At 44.3% G+C, this 19,015-nt stretch overlaps 1 protein-coding gene across 2 annotated transcripts in view; it reads right to left on the reverse strand.

Moving 5' to 3' along the window:
- The window catches only part of LOC124777890 (26S proteasome non-ATPase regulatory subunit 1), a 361,280-nt gene that overhangs the window by 332,745 nt on the left and 9,520 nt on the right, over positions 1-19,015 (reverse strand). For both annotated transcript variants that reach the window (XM_047253435.1, XM_047253434.1), the window contains exon 4: positions 7,977-8,170. In XM_047253435.1, the coding sequence (XP_047109391.1) occupies positions 7,977-8,170 (194 nt within the window). The remainder of the gene's footprint in view (positions 1-7,976; positions 8,171-19,015) is intronic.

The following is a 19,015-nucleotide window of genomic DNA, read 5'->3' on the forward strand; positions in this document are numbered from 1 at the left end:
CCCATCTCTCTGTTGTAGACTCGAGTCAAATACTTCCCCAAAATCTAGAAATATAGGAATTGCCTGTTGCCATTCACACATGGTTTGCAAGGTATCGTGTGAGAAAAGGGCAAGCTGAATTTCATATTTGTGATGCCTTCTGAATCTGTGCTTTTTTGTGGACAAAAGCTTGTATGCCTCAAGGAAATTTACTGCATTCTAACCAAGAACAGGTTCAAGAATTCTGCAGCCAACTGATTTTAAGGATACTGGACTATAATTTTGCATATCTGTTCTTTTATCCTTCTTAGTATTGAGGAAGAGGAGAGTCTGTCTAGCATCTGGGTTGACATGGTTTGATACTTGTTCTGTTGCTTTAACCCAAACTACCCAAATGTCGCATACCTCAATACACTACGTAGCCAAAGCCAAGAAATTTGTCAAACTAGATGTCAATCTCCACTTCTCAGATGGCTCCACATAAATGCAGATGTCGATATCAAGCATGCCAACCACCAACAGTATCTGTAGTTTGACAGCTGTCATTTGTTCCATGCCAAAAAGTCTCTTCCTTACAGTCTCGTCACCTGTGGACATCACGTCTGCAGTGGAAAGCAGGTGTCAACATATACCAATAACATTATCAGAACTTTTAATGATAAACGATATACTATCCATAAATCTCCTGAGCCATTTGCTCCTCTTTTTTTTTTTTTTTTTTTGTTTGTGGTTTTAGGGCGCAAAACTTCTATGGTCATTAGCGCCCAGCCCGTGACGTAGAAAACAGGAAAAAAACGAAATTTAAAATCAGCAGCAATGGGAACAAAGTCATAAAATTTGAGAAACTAAAGGCAGAAGGAATGCTTAAAAATCCACTATAGAAAGGGGTTGGTTGTCCCCCAAAAAAAAGGCTTCAAATGACTGACGTCATTTCACTGTCACTAATAAACTGTAGAACGCGGTCAGCTGAGCGCGTGTCATCTGCTAAAATCGACGATAGATCAGGCGATAGCTGTAGACGGGAGCGTAACGGATTAAAATAGGGGCATTCAATTAAAAGGTGTCTGACCGTCCACGGCTGAGAGCAGTGGGGACAGAGTGGGGGAGGATCACCGCTTAAAAGATGTCGATGACTAAAAAGACAGTGCCCTATCCGGAGTCTAGCTAAAATTACCTCCTCCCGACGACGCGATCGGGAGGAAGAGGTCCATGCGCAAGGAAGGGCTTTCACTTCCCGCAATTTATTATGGGGAAGTGTTGACCAATGCGCATGCCATAAATGAGCAACTTGGCGACATAAACCGCTCCGTAGATCGGTAAACGGAAGAGACTGAATAGCTGGCCAAGGAAGAGAGACTGCAGCCTTGGCCGCTATATCGGCCGCCTCATTTCCACAGATACCAGCGTGTCCTGGGAGCCAGAGGAACGCCACTGAGACGCCCCCCAGGTGGAGCAAGCGCAGACAGTCCTGAATCCGGTGGACCAGAGGGTGCACAGGGTAAAGAGCTTGGAGACTTAGGAGAGAGCTGAGAGAATCTGAGCAGATTACGTACTGTATCCGCTGATGGCGGCGGATGTAGTGGACAGCCTGGAGAATAGCGTAAAGCTCCGCAGTATAAACCGAACACTGGTCGGGAAGCCGAAAGTGATTTGGGGTGTCGCCAACAATATAGGCACTCCCTACACCTAACGATGTTTTCGAGCCATCGGTGTAAATAAATGTGGCTTCCGTCATTTGTGCACATAGAGCAGCAAATGCCCGACGGTAAACAAGTGTAGGGGTACCATCCTTGGGAAATTGACATAGGTCTCTGAGCAAGTCGATCCGGGGACGGAGTCAAGGCGGTGCTGTACCCCAAGTTGTCAAGAAGGTTTTAGGAAAGCGGAAGGAAAGAGAATGGAGCAGTTGACGGAAGCGGACTCCCGGGGGTAGTAGGGAGGAGGAGCGGCCTGCATACCCGACATCAAGGGAGGTGTCGAAAAAAAGGTCATGGGCTGGATTAGCAGGCATGGAAGACAAATGGCTAGCATAACGACTCAGAAGGACTGCCCGCCGATTGGATAGCGGAGGTTCAGCAGTCTCAGCATAAAGGCTTTCCACAGGGCTGGTGTAAAAAGCTCCAGACACTAAACGTAATCCACGGTGGTGGATAGAGTCGAGACGCCGAAGAATAGACGGCCGAGCAGAGGAGTAGACTATGCTTCCATAATCCAATTTCGAGCGCACTAAGGCGCGATAGAGGCGGAGAAGGACCACTCGGTCCGCTCCCCAGGAGGTACCATTCAGGACACGGAGGGTGTTAAGGGAACGCAGACAGCGAGCCGAAAGATAGGAAACGTGGGAGGACCAGCACAGTTTTCTGTCAAACATAAGACCCAAGAATTTAGCGACGTCGGAAAACGGAAGGTTGACAGGACCTAGATGTAAGGAGGGCGGAAGAAACTCCTTACGTCGCCAAAAATTAACACAAACGGTCTTACTGGGTGAGAAACGGAAGCCGGTTTCGATGCTCCACGAGTGGAGGCGATCGAGACATCCTTGAAGACGTCTTTCAAGCAGGCTGGTCCGTTGAGAGCTGTAGTAGATCGCAAAATCGTCGACAAAGAGGGAGCCCGAGACATCAGGAAGGAGACAATCCATAATTGGATTAATGGCGATGGCAAACAGTACAACACTCAGCACGGAGCCCTGGGGTACCCCGTTTTCTTGGGAGAAAGTACGGGAGAGAGTAGTGTTCACCGGCACCCTAAATGTGCGCTCTGCCATAAATTCGCGAAGAAAAAGGGGCAGCCGGCCTCGAAAGCCCCAAGAGAACAGTGTGCGGAGGATACCTGTCCTCCAACAGGTATCGTATGCTCTCTCCAGATCAAAAAATATTGCTACCGTTTGGCGTTTCCGGAGGAAATTGTTCATGATATAAGTGGAGAGAGCAACAAGATGGTCAACGGCAGAACGATGTTGTCGGAATCCGCATTGGGCTGGTGTTAAAAGACTGCGGGATTCCAGCCACCAAGCTAAACGGTAATTCACCATACGCTCCAAAACCTTACAGACACTACTCGTGAGAGAAATGGGGCGATAGCTAGAGGGGAGATGTTTGTCCTTTCCAGGTTTCGGAACGGGAACGACAATAGCTTCCCGCCATTGCCTGGGAAAGGTACTGTCGGTCCAAATTCGATTATAAAGGCGAAGGAGGTAGCGCAGGCAATGGGTTGATAAATGCAGCAACATTTGGACATGGATACCATCCGGTCCTGGGGCGGAGGAGCGAGAAGAAGAGAGTGCATGTTGGAGTTCGCGCATGGAGAAAACAGTATTGTAGCTTTCGCGATTTTGAGAGGAGAAAGCAAGATGTCGCACTTCCGCTGCACGTTTCTTCGGGAGAAATGCTGGCGGGTAATTTGAAGAGCTCGAAATCTCAGCAAAGTGCTGACCCAATGAGTTAGAAATTGCGACGGGGTCCACTAAGGTATCATGCGCGACAGTGAGCCCAGAGACCGGGGAGAAACTAGGCGCGCCTGAGAACCGTCGAAGCCGACTCCAAACTTCCGAGGAGGGAGTGAAGGTGTTAAATGAGCTAATAAAGAATTGCCAGCTTGCCAGCTTGCCTTCTTGCTATCGCGGATGACGCGACGGCATCGCGCACGGAGCTGCTTATATCGGATACAGTTGGCCAAAGTTGGATGGTGACGGAAAATGCGAAGAGCACGTCGCCGCTCACGTATTGCGTCACGGCATGCCTCGTTCCACCAAGGAACTGGGGGGCGCCGGGGCAATTCGGAAGTGCGTGGTATTGAACGTTTCGCAGCTGTGAGAATAACGTCGGTAAAATGTGTGACCTCATGGTCGACGCTGGGAAAGCGACGGTCATCGAATGTCGCTAGAGACGAAAAAAGTGTCCAATCGGCTTGGGCAAACTTCCAGCGTCGCGAGCGCAGATATGGCAGTTGAGGCTGCAGTCGAAGGACACATGGAAAGTGGTCACTCGAGTGTGTATCATCAAGGGCAAACCATTCGAAGCGCCGGGCTAGCGGAACAGTACCGACCGAAAGGTCCAAATGAGATAAATTTGCCGTGGAGGCAGACAAAAACGTGGGGACCCCAGTGTTGAGGCAGACTAGATCCGCGTGGTGGAAGACGTCTAGCAATAGTGAGCCACGTGGACAAGGATGTGGAGATCCCCAAAGCGGGTGGTGGGCATTGAAGTCCCCAACCAGCAAATAGGGGGGTGGAAGCTGATCAAGAAGATGAAGGAGATCAGCTCGTGCCAGTGGTGTAGACGATGGAATGTATACCGTACATAGAGACAACGTGTATCCAGAAAGGGAAAGACGGACGGCGACAGCTTGGAAGGAACTGTTTAAGGGGATTGGGTGATAATGGAGAGTATCATGGAGCAGAATCATGAGTCCTCCATGGGCTGGAGTGCCTTCAAAAGAGGGGAGGTCATATCGGACGGACTGAAAATGAGGGAGAACAAAGCGGTCATGGGGACGCAGCTTTGTTTCCTGAAGACAGAAGATGACCGGCGAGTAGGATCGTAAGAGGATCGACAATTCATCCCGATTGGCGCGAATGCCGCGGATATTCCAGTGGATAATGGACATAGGGTGAACAGAAAATGGAGAAACGTGACCAAGGGTGCTGTCAACTCAACGACTGCTCAGAGCTTGCGACCGACAGCATGGAATGGCATTCAGTCGAACGCAGAAGATCCTCATCCATAGGTTGGTCAGGAGCAGCTTCTGCCACCAACGATCGGCCAGTTGACCGGCCACCAGCAGTGCGCCTCGGCGACACGGAAGATGGCCGAGGGCGATTTCCGCCAGGTGGTGCTGTAGTTGGGACACGCCTTGGCGGAGAAGGAGAGGAACTGTGTTTCTTCGTAGCCTTCTTGGAGGTATGATGTTTAGATGAAGGAGGAACCGATGGTTGTGAAGTTGCAGTACGTAAAAACTCTTCACGAGAATGCTCTTTTTTTGAAGACTTGGCGTCTTGACTTTTGGGCTCGAGATTTAGCAGAACCCGACGAAGGGTGAGCCATAGAGTGGGCAGGCGAAAGTGGTGAGGTTGAACGGGCGATCTTTGCGCTGGCCGATCTGACGACCGTGGTACTAAATGTGAGGTCGCAAGTCTGCGTGGCCGCCTCCTTTGTTGGCCGAGGAGAAGCAAGGACAGTGCTGTATTTTCCTTTCTGAGGCACGGTGGGCTGTCGACTGGCGAGTAACTTTCGAGCAGCAAAGGTCGACACCTTTTCCTTCACTCTTATTTCCTGGATGAGCTTTTCATCCTCAAAAACGGGGCAATCTCGAGAGGAAGCAGCGTGGTCACCCATACAGTTGATGCAGTGTGGGGATGGAGGTGGACAAGCACCCTCATGGGCATCCTTGCCACACGTAACACATTTGGCCGGATTGGAACAGGACTGGCTGGTGTGATTGAACCGCTGACATCGAAAGCAACGCGTAGGGTTTGGGACATAAGGGCGAACGGAAATTACCTCATAGCCTGCTTTGATTTTTGATGGGAGTTGAACTTTGTCAAATGTCAAGAAGACAGTGCGGGTTGGAATGATGTTCGAGTCAACCCTTTTCATAACCCGACGAACAGCGGTGACGCCCTGGTCAGACAGGTAGTGCTGAATTTCTTCGTCAGACAATCCATCGAGGGAGCGTGTATAAACGACTCCACGCGAGGAATTTAAGGTACGGTGCGGTTCCACCCGGACAGGGAAGGTGTGGAGCAGAGAAGTACGCAGCAATTTTTGAGCCTGGAGGGCACTGTGTGTTTCTAACAACAGGGTACCATTCCGTAATCTGGAACAAGACTTTACAGGACCCGCAATTGCGTCGACACCTTTCTGAATAATGAAAGGGTTGACCGTGGAAAAGTCGTGACCTTCGTCAGACCGAGAAACAACAAGGAACTGTGGCAACGATGGAAGAACCGTCTGTGGCTGAGACTCAGTGAACTTACGTTTGTGAGCAGACATAGTGGAAGGTGAGGAAACCATTGCGGAAGAATCCCCCATGATTACCGGCGTCTCCGATGGCGCGCTCCTCCCTTGTGGGGGCCCTCACCGAGGGCACACCCGCCTTAGGTGATTGTTCACATCTCAGGTCACACCTCCCGACAAACGGACGGAGGGACCAATCGGCACTTTCGGAAGGTATCAGCTCGGGTAATCACCCCTCCCTGGGCCTGGCCTTTACCAGGGGGTACGTACGTGTCCTACCTGTCTACCCGGGGCGGGGAATTACGCGTTACCCCGTCACCGGCTACGCATGGAAGTGCGTGGGTCGGCCTTCAGACACGCACAGGGAGGAAGAAAGAGAAAGGAAAAGAAAAGAAGAGGGGGTCTCAAACGCCGCAGCGGAGAAAAGGGTAAAGAGAAGAGGTAAGGAAAGGAGAAGGACAAAGGAAGGAAGAAGACATACAAGCAAGGAAGAAGAAGAATGCGGTACATTTACAAGCGTCCGTCTCCGGACGTAGGCGCAAACCATACTCCCAGAGGGGGAGAAAGTGAAGGAAAGAGCCAGAGGTGAGGAGGGGGGGGTGAAGACAGGGGATGGGGAAGGATGCGGAAAGGGAAGGTATGCAGCCCGGAAAGGAAGGAAGGCCACATTAGCTCGGGGCCCCGTGCTCGCTACGCACGTATCCACAAAAGAGTTGTGGATCCCCTGGGGGGTTTGCTCCTCTTGACACCAGTAAACCTGTTAACTAGTGACAAACCATTACTCCTCTGGTGCTCACCTCAGCCTTGAGAAACTCCACCGCACACTCCGCCTAGGTTTCGACTACCTTTCTTTGTGCCCTGAGATGGGGGATATTCAAATCAAAATTCTATCTAGATCCCCTTAAGTAGCAGTCTGCTACCCACACAACCTACAGAATATCTTTGTACACCCTCGTTCCGATCCTACACCCCACAGGTCATTCACTTATGGTTGGCCCAGGTGCAAGACCTGTCCCATATACAAATGCACCACCACTTACCATAGCCCAGTCACAGGCATTTCCTATCCAAGAAAAGGCAAGGGCACATATGAAAGCTGCCACGTTATACATCAGCTATGTTGTAATTAATGTGCAACATTCTATGTGGGCATGACAAATAACTGACTGTCTAATCACATGAATAGTCAGGGTAGTCTTACAGGATGGGACGAGACCCTGACCCAGGGTTCTGGGCAACTTTTCCAAACTCTCCCAATTTCCTAAGCCTCACCAGTACTTTCTCTTCATCTTCCTTCCTTCCTTCCTTCCTTCCTTCCTTCCTTCCCCTTCAACCCTTCTGCCAGAAGAAGCAGCAAACGCTACTAGAATCATAAGCGCCCACTTTGGTGAGTAAAAACTGTATTTAGGTATTTGTGTTTAAATGAAGAGTGGCTACTTGTGTACATGTATTTATATAATGTATATTTAATCAATGTATACATCCAGATGAAATCCATAGACTGTATATTGTTTACAAATGTATATTAGATAGATGGGTCCTTGTCAACCGATGATCTAACCGACGTTCCCATCCTTCCCAAACCTATCCCTGTTTCTTGCCATTGGAAATTACATGATAGTTCTTTTTTTACTTTAAATCTAGCTATTGGCAGTAGAAGAAATTTGCCCCCTGAAGGAGGCCACTGGCCAGCCATTTAGTGCCATTTCAGTAATTTAGTACCAAACACCTCTGAACAAGCAAGCTTCAGCTCATCAGTGTGTGTCCATAATTAAACTAATGAAACACCCAAAAAAGTCAATTAAATTTGGAAAATTACTTACGAACTAACACTCATTCTGTCCTCCCCCCCCCCCCCTCCCCAAACACACACACACACACACACACACACACACACACACACACAAAATGAAATTTAACATGGAAGAGGAAAACAAATTTTAGCATTAAATCATAAATCAGCTGAAAATATAAAGAGAGGAATATCTGGCAAAATGAAAATTTGTAGACCATGATAAGAGTGAATGAAAATTTTCTCACAGATTCTTTAATAGCTCTTTCAAAGATATCCATCCGACGAGTTTCCAGTGCTAGACCAAGAGCCTGGCGATATTGCCCATCATCAAGACAGCGCTGGAACATTCTATTTACAATAGCTTCCAAACGGTGATCAATCTTCTTCGCATCTTCAGCATTTGCTGTACGCTGCTGTGTGTAGAAATCAATACATTTTGCTGCAACCAAAAAATGCAAATGCATAAGAATAATTTCAGAGAATCTAGCAACAATGCAGCATTAGAAGCAGCAAAAACATTGCATTAACATATCAAGATTAACTTCATTAAGTAAATGCAGAAATTTTCTTTTGCTTTTACAAAACAGTGAATTTATAATACAACGGAACCTAGATACAACATTCAAAGGATCTTGAAAATTATGTTGTTATAAACGAGTGTTGTAACAGAGATTCGTATTGTCAGTCTATTGTGGTGGAAAATGGAAAAGAACGAATTTATTTAGCCTTATTTTACTTTGCATACAGGTTTCACTCTTAAGCTTACATGCATACAGTATACGTAAGCAGTGTATCTAGTACTCACCAAACTTCTTAACTTAGGAATGACAGTCATTTTACTCTGTTGTCCATTTGCCCAATACATACTTTCTAAATAACGTTCTGTATTCATTATTTTATTTGCAATTTCACTGCTCCCTCCCCTAGCTTCATAGAACATGTTCATAATCTTAATGGCTACTCAAGTGCCACTCACAGTAGGATCGGCACTTTCTTTCTTTCTTTCTCCTCCTCCTCCTCAGCTCACGTCATGATCACTGTGACCCACATTCTTCATTTAATTTGCAATTTAGTCTTCAGTTTGCACTTCATTTGTAATAAGGTCATCCTCTATTACTGCATATATTTCATAGTTGCACTGACAGAATATCACAGTTTGTTTCTTGCAGCAATCCATATGGTGCCAGATCAGTGTAATCACAAGTGTCTTCAGTTGCAGTGGCATTAATTCCTTCATTTGTGATTCCTGCATGACAGAGGTCTTGAAAGTTTGGGCTATGACCCAGCTACAAGCTTTGGTAAAGTATCTGCCCAGATCCTTCAGTGTGACAGAATAACCCTACTTTTTCTCAATGCACAGTATCATTTTCAGGAATATGAGCTTACAAGAGTGGCATTTCAGACTACTAATTAATCCTTGGTCCGTGGGCTGCAATAAGCTTTTGTATTTGCAGGAAGAAAAACAAACATAATATTCTCCAGACCAGAGAGTGCAGGATGTGGTGGACAGTTGCCAGTTAGAACCAGTATCTTCAATTTCTGACTTCTATGTTCCCAATCCCAATGCCGTATTACAGTTCAAAAAGTTTGCAGGTCATCCGAGAATTTGTTAGCATTGTAATACACCGGTAGATTTTTTTACATGCTTAGAACAGCTATGATTTTTTACTTGCCTATCACGAGCAATTTTTTCTTCTCAGTTCCACTTGCATTAACATAAACCAGAGCTGTTATTCAGTCTTTGGGTAACTTGCCACCAACAAATTTTTCACCATTTAATTTTAGAGTTTTGTCAGGCGCCAATTTAAAGAAAATGCCAGTATCATCTGCATTAAAGATGTCACAGTCTCCATATCCTTCATGAAGCAAAGCCCACAAGGTAATGAGCCATTGTTGGATTCTTTCAGTATTCACACTGTTGGCTTCACTGCTCATTTTGCCAAAAGTAATGCCGTGACTGCTTGAATCTGTCAATCCAGCCACTGCTGCACATAAATTCCCCATATTTTAATTTCTTGGTAAGTTCTTCCATTTTCACCATAAAGAGAGGTCCAATAATGGGTACGTTGTTGTTTACCTGTTGTTTAAACCACGTAAGCAGTACTTCTCACATCACTCCATTCAGCTTTTTATAACTGCCTGATTTAAGACCCATTTTGTTCAAATGCAGTAGGGTGAAGTGGGGTAAGTGTAACCATGTTTTGGCATAGTTCAACTTTGACACGAAATTGCCAACTTGTTATTGAAGATATGATTTTGAAATTTCTCATGCTTAAAGTTTGACTTACTGACTTTTAAACAATCTACATTTTGTTTTTGAAAAAAGAAATTATATGGTCAATTAATTGTTTTCAAAATTTTGTGTTGTGAGGTTACACTTGCCCCATGGTTCGGGGCAAGTGTAACCCCGCATTGTTGTACCCATACAGAGCATTGTAAAAGAGACTTGGGGTAAGTGACCTGATTACCCATTTTTTACTGAATTTGAGGATTTTTAAATTATTAAAATATCTTAAATTTTACTCAAGATATGAACTTTTTTGCACATGCCTCTTTGTATATTATGAAATACACAGAAAATGTTAGCTAAACTAAAAAATAAGTGTTAGCCTAAACCATAAAACACTGAAACAGAATGCTTCATAGATGATTTATTTTTGTTTTAGGCCAGTAATTGATTAGTTTAAATTCTACAAAAGTAATATTTTTTCTTTAGTAGGCAATTTAACAAAAATAATAAAATATCTAGTATCAAGAGAAAAGAAAAATTCACTTTATAAGTTCACTTTCTATTATTTTTCATGGTAATTGAACTAAAGTTGTTGGCAATTTGTGTTTAATGCTAAACTGACCTAATTCAACTTATTATATTCACACTTAGGCCCTAACTATTATTTAGTCACTGAATGTTGTATGAATCAAATGTAACACCAAATGTCAGGTCTCCCCTGCAACTCAAAGTAGGCTCAGGCAGCACTGAAATGACATCAGAGGATGGAACTTCCGTCTCATCTCTTCTATCAGGCCAGTAGAATGTGGTGCCATGCTTTGTCTTAATTTTGCATCTGAGGAAAATCACTTCTGGATCTCCTAAATCACTAATTTTTGTAACTTGGCCAATAAAATGAACTTTCTTACATTTTGTTGCTAAAGCTACCAGAACATAGTTTCCAACTGTAATTTTATCTTTGGCTTCAAAAAAGTTTGCCTCTTTTTCTTCTTCACAGTTTATCATTTCTTTCCTGATATTGTCCAGTGTTATTATGGTCCCATTTCCTTCAATACTACTTATTAAAGATAGGCCCCCTTCAGTTTCACTTTCTTCACTTGTTGATTCAACTTCCAGTCTTTTTTTCTTGTTACCCACATGAGCAATCAGGGACTTTTTTCCACAACATTCCGAGATGCCATTTCGAATAAAGTAACAGCACTTTGTTTGGAAGATTTACTTTTCATTACAAAGCCCTTTTTTATGTCGATAATGCTTTTTCGTTTTGCTTTCTCCTTATTATTCTTGTTTCCTTTAAAATCTTTTTCTTTATAGATGGCATCTTGAAAAGTGATAACTTCAGCTCCTGGTGCAATCCTTTTCTTCTTTGTTTTACCAGTGGGACTACACTGTTGTACTTTGTCAAATTTTATAAAAGGAAACGTGGTTTAATAATATAGTAGACTTAAATAATAAATAAAATATATCTCACACAAACTCAGTAGGCCTACAAATCCAGCACATCAAGTATTCTGGTATCCATATGTAGAAGAAGGTCAGTTTAGTTGATCTAGTGTGATAGCAAAAACAAGGTTACGGCTTAAATAAATAAATCTGTTCCGGTAAGTTAGTTTGGGGCAAGTGTAACCAGGGGGTTAACCATGCCTGGCATATCAAGAGCTTTATCAGTAGAGTAAAATGAATCTAATATTTAAAATTGTCATGCAAAAGTTAGTTTGTAACCAAAAAATTGTGCAGTTATCTTTAAAACTGCAAAAATGACAGACCACCAAATTCTGAGCATGTCACTCACTTGCAGAGTGAAAATGTAGACGTCAATTCAAGTCCAAAAATTAATTACCAATTTTTGTCAGATTTGACAACTTATGGTGAAATATAACAAAGAAAGGAGTAAATTAATATGTGTGATAGGTCAGAGGTAAAAATACAGCTTCTTTAAGGCACCATAAGCCGTGGTTACACTAACCCCATGGTTACACTTGCCCCACTTCACCCTAGCAATTTTATTCTTGTTCTTCCAAATCATTTGGACTGTGGAATTTATGAGGCCAAACTGATGGCATAATTCAATCCTTTTAGCTCCATTCTTGATTTAGTTAATCACTTACTTTTTCTTTTACTGCCATGCTATTCAAAATGCGTGCACTTCATAGAAGATTGTTATGGAAACTAATACCACATATACTGTTGACGAGTTCTGTGACTGTCACCACTACTGTAGTATGAATGCCCTAGGATAACAATCAGGTGAGGAATCTGTCCAACACCTATTGCCAATGGAATGGCAGAGAGAATAATATGCTAAGTAGTCTTATTACAACAGATTTCCTTCTACAGTATGTTGATTCTTGGAAAATATTGTTGCTAAATGAGATAAAGCGATGTTACATATGAGGTATACACATATATATCTGTCATATTAAGCAAGGATGAAAAGTATGTTTATTACGAAGAATACGGACATACCACAAATCACAATGTTCTAGCCAAGTTGGCATAACCAATGTCGTTATAAGAAAGTTTAAACAGTAAACAGATTGAATTTCTCATTTGTATTCAATTGCTAAGAATAGGGAATACCAACAACAACATTTATATGCAAATGTTTTCTCAGTCTATTAAATGCTTACACTTTCTGAATATCTACTTAGGTAGGAGTTTACATAACATGTACTATTTTGACATCAACCAACTATTCTACCTAACAGATTAACAGCTAGCAGGTTCTGAAATAATACCTCTACATATAATGGCGAAGCAATTCAGCTGGATTTACCACTATCTCAGTACTTAACAGGAACTGTAACGAAAGTCTGTAGCTTTTTTATTGTAACACAATTGTGACAAAACCCCACGCACACCCACGCATGCAATATACTTCAGAAGTTTATTACACCGACCCATTTCTTGTTAATAATTGCATATCTTAAGAGCTATGAGCACTTTTTTGTCTTCACTACTATGAAACATCTCTTCTGCTGAAGAAGTGGTCATAGCTCTCAAAGTATGCCCACATTTAGCCTAGACTTTTTTGCTTCGAATGATCTTTCCTGACATATCCCAAAACATTTACCATTCCTAAAACATTTGCCATTCTTCTTGGGGTACACCAAATAACCTTATGTATTCTATTATGACGCCTGCCACATCCAAATTCGAAACAATATGGCATATAAACAAGTTGCTACTAGCTTCTTTCAATTAAGGTGGACTTGCCTACATTGGTATCTGGTATTCCCAAATAAATATGGTTGCAGTGTGCATACATGAGCACGCACAGCTACGTGAGCACACACAGCCACTCTATACTCCACCTGCTGTGGTTGCACTAGGGCAAGCAACAACCTGTTATTTGCTCCAGTGAGGCCAAAGAATCGGGAGTATTTCCATATCTATCTATTTTCTCGTCAGTTTCACAATATGGCATCACATTCTTTGAATCTGTAAAGTTTCTTAACTATTGTTTCACTGCTTTTTCTCCATTTTTATTTCAAGCTGCCAGCTTATTTGGCCTGTGGAATAGTGTAAAAAGAATTTACACACCAAAATGTCACAGTAGGTGCCGTGTGTGTGTGTGTGTGTGTGTGTGTGTGTGTGTGTGTGTGTCTGTGTGTGTGTGTGTGTGTGTGTGTGTGTGTACCTCTCCATGCTCAGATAATTAAAAATATGAGAGTTTTCGAATAACAGGAATCTCAAGAATAAACTGTAGTGGTCTGGCTCAGCAAATATGAACACACATGCTCATGAAAAACATTTAGATAACAGAATACTCCATTCTCTACGGTAACAGTACGAAACTGAAGCAGTGGATCAGGGCTCCAAAAAAAAAAGTATATCTGCTGGTTTTGACAGCCCACTGCTTCTACCTGAACCCTAACAAACATGTTTTGGATGAACTACAGTTCTTTCGTATTTCCAGTCCAAAAATCTAGTAAGTGTACTGGAATAATTAAACTCTGCAAAATAATGTCCTACATACAACCAGTTACAGGTTGGCGCCTTTGCAACATTCAACACTAAATGTCTGTCAACTGTAGGCTGCAACATATCTTTGTAAAATAGTATTTGTAAAAGTGGTGGATCAGGTTGTGAACATATCGCCAATCTTAGTAACAAAAATGTTTTGTTTGTGTATAATTTAGTAACTATTAACTTAATGTAATTTTTCTAACTGAAGACAAAATTTTTCACCTCATCTAACTGGAAAATGCTGTACAAACACTGCATTAGAAATGAATGTAATTAGAAATGCCCAAGAATGACTGTGTTACATCTTAGCATGTAATGGCAAACTACTATTGGAAATTAAAAATAATCAAAGTAAACAAGTGTGAAATGTTGAAAATTTTGAAAGAGAGTTGCAACCCTCAACTGAATCTGTTTTGATTTCTAAAGGCAGTGTTTTACAACTCTCAAGTGATTCAGGAGTGACTTCTTCAAATTACTAAAAACTACCTTTTTCTGAAGGCCAGCCCACGTGTCTGACGCGTAACAGGTGAATGGGTAACGTGTAATTCCCAGCCCCAAGTCAACAGGTGGCGTTTGTACATACCTTCTGGTACATGCCAGGCCCAGGGAGAAGCGGTTGCCTGAGCTGCTTCCTTCCCAAATAGCTGATTGGTGCCTCTAGCAGGTGTTCAGGAGATGTGAGCCGAGGCACGAACAGTCACCTAAGGGAGGTGCATCCCCTTCTGAAGAGGGCACCCAGTTAAAAGGAATGCACCATTGGAGAAGCTGGCAATCATGGCGGATTTTCTCACTATGAGCCGATCATCTTCTCCACAGTCAACGTCTAACAAATGTAAATTGCCCACCCTGTGAAATCCTGCTCTTGTTTACGCAAATGGCATTTTGATTTTGGAGACTATTTCTGATTCTCAAGCATGCTTGCCACTTCACTTCTCCACAGCTATTCTGTTCGTGTTGAGGCCCACTGAACACTGAAATCTACCTGTGGTGTTATTTACACTAGGCTGTTCGATGGCCTGACCAAGGGAGAAATCTAAACATACCTTTCTGATCCGGGTGTCATTGCAATTCATTGGGTGATGAGAAAGGTAGATGTGTCCTCAGTGCCCACATGCACTCTCTTTCTCACTTTTCATAAAGTAGTGCTTCTGTCAAAAATCAAAGCTGGTTTGAAGTTATCACAGTCTGACCGTACATTCCAAACCTGATGCGTTGCTACCAGTGTCATCGTTACAATCACACACTAATGTCCTGTTGATACCCAGCCAAATGTGTAACCTGTGGTAGAGATGCTCACGAGGGCGACTGTTCACCTCCTCCTCCCCTCTGTATCAACTGCAAAGGTGACCATGCCACCACCTCTCGAGATTGTCCGGTGTGTGCAGGCTGTCCAGTAGACCCGGGTGAAGGAAAAAGTGCCTTACCCAGTTGCTCGCAAGTTGTTGGCTAATCACAAGCCCTGCATTTACTATCTGACACCTACAGTACAGTTCTTGCTTACATCCCACTCCACGAAGGACGTGGCCACGCACACATCCGACCTCAAATTCAGTACCACTATTGTAATGATAGCATCCCCGTCTCCTCCTCAATCTGTGCAACAAGCCACCAAAATCTTGCCTCACAGAGTGAGGCAAACGGGACAGCAGGAATGTTCCCACGAAGACTTCCTATGTACCTCCAGGTAACAAACATCTGATCTTCCTCTGCCAACCAGAAGAGCTCCAAGGAATCCAACAAAGGCAAACGGTCCAACACATCTGTAGACCTCAAGGAGCAGGATCCTCCACCCTCTGCACCCTGTAGCACTGAGTCTTCGAAGGGTGGCACTCAGCAGCTGCCGAGGTGACACCCCTTCATTTTTTCCCTCCTCTCCTTTCCTCGTCATGACTCCTCCAATGGAACATTCACAGCCTTTGATCAAACAAAGAGGACTGCTCTTATAATCACAGCGTCCACTTGTTTTCTGCCCCAGGAAACAAAATTGCATCTTCACGACCGCTTTGAGTGCTCTCATTTCTTCCTAGTCTGCTTTGACCTCACCCCATCCTCCCTGAGGGTGGCATTCCCTCTCATGGTGGAGTCATGCTGCTGATACAGGATGACGTTCACAGTCAAACCATCTCCCTGACTACCTGGCTTCAAGCTGTTTCAGTCCGCATTTTCCTTCCTCATTTGATCTTTTCTCTTTGTAGCGTTTGCATCCTTCTGTCATTTGGTGTCATCATAGCAGACTTACTCCAGCTTATTTGGCAACTCCCTCAGCCCTTTCTGCTGCTCGGTCACTTTAATGCACACCGTCCCCTTTGGAGTTCTCCCAGAACTGTCCAAGAGGTGCCCCTCCTGGCTGACCTTCTCAATCAGCTGAACCTCATCTGCCTTACACTCCACACACACCTATTACCATTTGGACCTCTCCTCCTGCACTGCCCAGCTTGCCCACCAGTGATCCATTCTCTCCAACAGTTGTGATGACCAGGTAGAATATCTTACAAACATTATCCTTACCGCCACAGAATGTTTCATCCCTCACACTTCCTCTTTACCACACTGTGTCCCACTCTCTTGGTAGACTGAGGCATGCCGCAACACAACTCGCACATACAGACATTCTCTCCACATTTTTAATCATCATCTACGATGGCAAGGCATATTCATTGTGAACAGTTGCGTGCACAGTGTCGTCGTGTTTTTCTGGGTAGCAAGAAAAGCTAGCTGGATTTCATTTACTAGTTCCTTTAATAGTTTCACTCCCTCTTCCTACATGTGCACTAACCTCTGATGGCTCTCTGGGACGAAGGTCCATTCCCTAATTTCCAGCCTGACAGTAGCAGACGATGTCATACAGGACCCTACTGCTACCTCCAACACCTTGGGCCACCATTTTTTGCATCTCCTCCCACTATCACCTGCCTTCCTCCATTGGAAACGAGGTGGAGAAGGCTCGGGCGATACTCTTATCTCCTTAGAATCTCGAGTGCTAGAATGCTGTCTTTACTCTGGGGGAGCTAGAGCATGCTCTCATTTCATCCTGATCCTCCACCCCAGGGCTGGATAATGTTCACATTCAGATGTTCCAGAACCTTTCTCTTACAGGCAAGCACTTTCTGCTTTATACATACAACAGCAACTGGGCAGAGGGCACGCTTCCCAAATGCTAGTGTGAAGCCACTGTCATACACATACCTAAATCCACTAAGGACAAACACTTTCCTTCTGACTACTGCCCATTTTTCTCAGCAGCTGTGTTTGCAAGGTGATGGGAAATATGATTCATGCCCGGTTGATATGGTAACTCAAGTCTCACAATTTACAAACCACTGCACATTGTGGATTTCAAGCGCGCTGTTCTGCAGTTGACCGTCTCGCCACTTTCTCCACCCATGTCATGAATGGCTTCCTGCAGAAATCCCAGACTATGGCCGTGTTTTTTGATTTGGGGAAAGCTTACGACACCTTATGGAGAATTGGTACCCTCCGTACTCTACACATGGGGCTTTCATGGCCGTATGCCCCATTTTCCTTCAAGAATTTTTAAAACACCTTGTCTTCAAAGCATGTGCGGTTCTGCCTTGTTGGACACCTCTATGCAGCAAAACAGTGTGCCTCACGGTTCTGTCCTGAGCATCTTCCTCTTTGGTATCACTCATTAACCCTACAATGACTTGTCATCTGCCGGTCATCTCTGGCTCCCTGTTCATTGACAATTTTGTGATCCATTGCAATTCTTCACAGATGTCTCCTTGAGCTGCGTCTCCTGCGATGTCTGTATCATCTTTACTCATGGTGCATTGACAATTGGTTTCATTTTTCCACTGACAAAACCATTTGTTTGAATTTCTAGCAGCACAATTGGTTTCTTCTGGTGTCTTTACACCTTAGGCCTATTGCTGTTCCATTGGTTGAAACTACAAAATTCCTTGGGCTACTGCTCGACAAGAAACTTTCTTGGTCCTCCCATGTTTCTTATATGGCGGCCCACTGTATGCAATCCCTTAATGTTCTACATGTCCTCTGTGGTACTTCCTGGAGAGCAGATCGAACAAACCACCCTCCTCCATCTGTACCAATCCCTTGTCCGTTCGAAACTAGACGATGGGCGTTTCGTTTATGGATCTGCACATCCGTCCATCTTACGTAGTCTCAATACTATCCACCATTGTGACATCCGTTTCGCCACTGGCACCTTTTACACTAGCCTGGTTGAGAGTCTGTATGCAGAAGCTGCCGAACTACCGCTGCCCTACCACCATGATCTCCTCCTCAGCAGATATGCATGCCGTTTGTCTGCCATGAGTGGCCACCCATGCTATGCCTCCTTCTTTGATGACCTCAGCAAGGGGTGCGTCAGTCTTCTCTGTTACCTCCTGGAGTTCTCTTTCTGCTCTTACTCCAGCAGCTTCACTTCACACTAACTGCCACTTTCCCGGTGGGTGTGAACCCTTCACCACCTTAGCATCATGCGAGGACTGTGTTCACTTTGTCCTTCATTTGCTTCCAAAGGACACAACCCCAGCCTCCCTCTACTGCTGTATGTTTCACGACCTTTGCACACAGAACTTCGCAATATTATCTTTGTGTATATTGATGGCTCTCAGACTGACCGTGGTGTCAGGTGTACCTTCATCATTGGCACCGACATTTTCCGGTATCTGCTTCTGGAACAGTGCTCAGTATTTACAGCAGAGCTCTTCACCTTGTATTAGACCACGCACTAAATCTGGTGACGCAGGCTTTTCAATTGTGTCATCTGCTCTGACTCTCTCAGTGCCCTTCAAAGCCTCTGTGTGCAGTACACTGTCCATCCCTTAGTGCAAATGGGTCCAGGAAAGCTGTCACTTGTTCGCTCTTGATAGAGCCACTATGATGTTTATGTAGGTTCCTGATCGGTCTGATGGGAAATGAGGCCGCTGATGCTGCTGCCAAGGCTGCAGTTGTCATACCTCAGCTGACTAGTTCTTTCATTTCCTCCGATGATCTCTGTGTTGCCATCTGTCAGCAGGAGGTGTCACTTTGGTATCATCACTGGTCCTCCCTTCATGTGAACTAGGTCCAGAGAATTAGGCATCTGCTAGAGGCTTGGAT

The sequence above is a fragment of the Schistocerca piceifrons genome, chromosome 2, assembly GCF_021461385.2.
Source record: "Schistocerca piceifrons isolate TAMUIC-IGC-003096 chromosome 2, iqSchPice1.1, whole genome shotgun sequence".
Lineage (NCBI taxonomy): Eukaryota > Metazoa > Arthropoda > Insecta > Orthoptera > Acrididae > Schistocerca > Schistocerca piceifrons.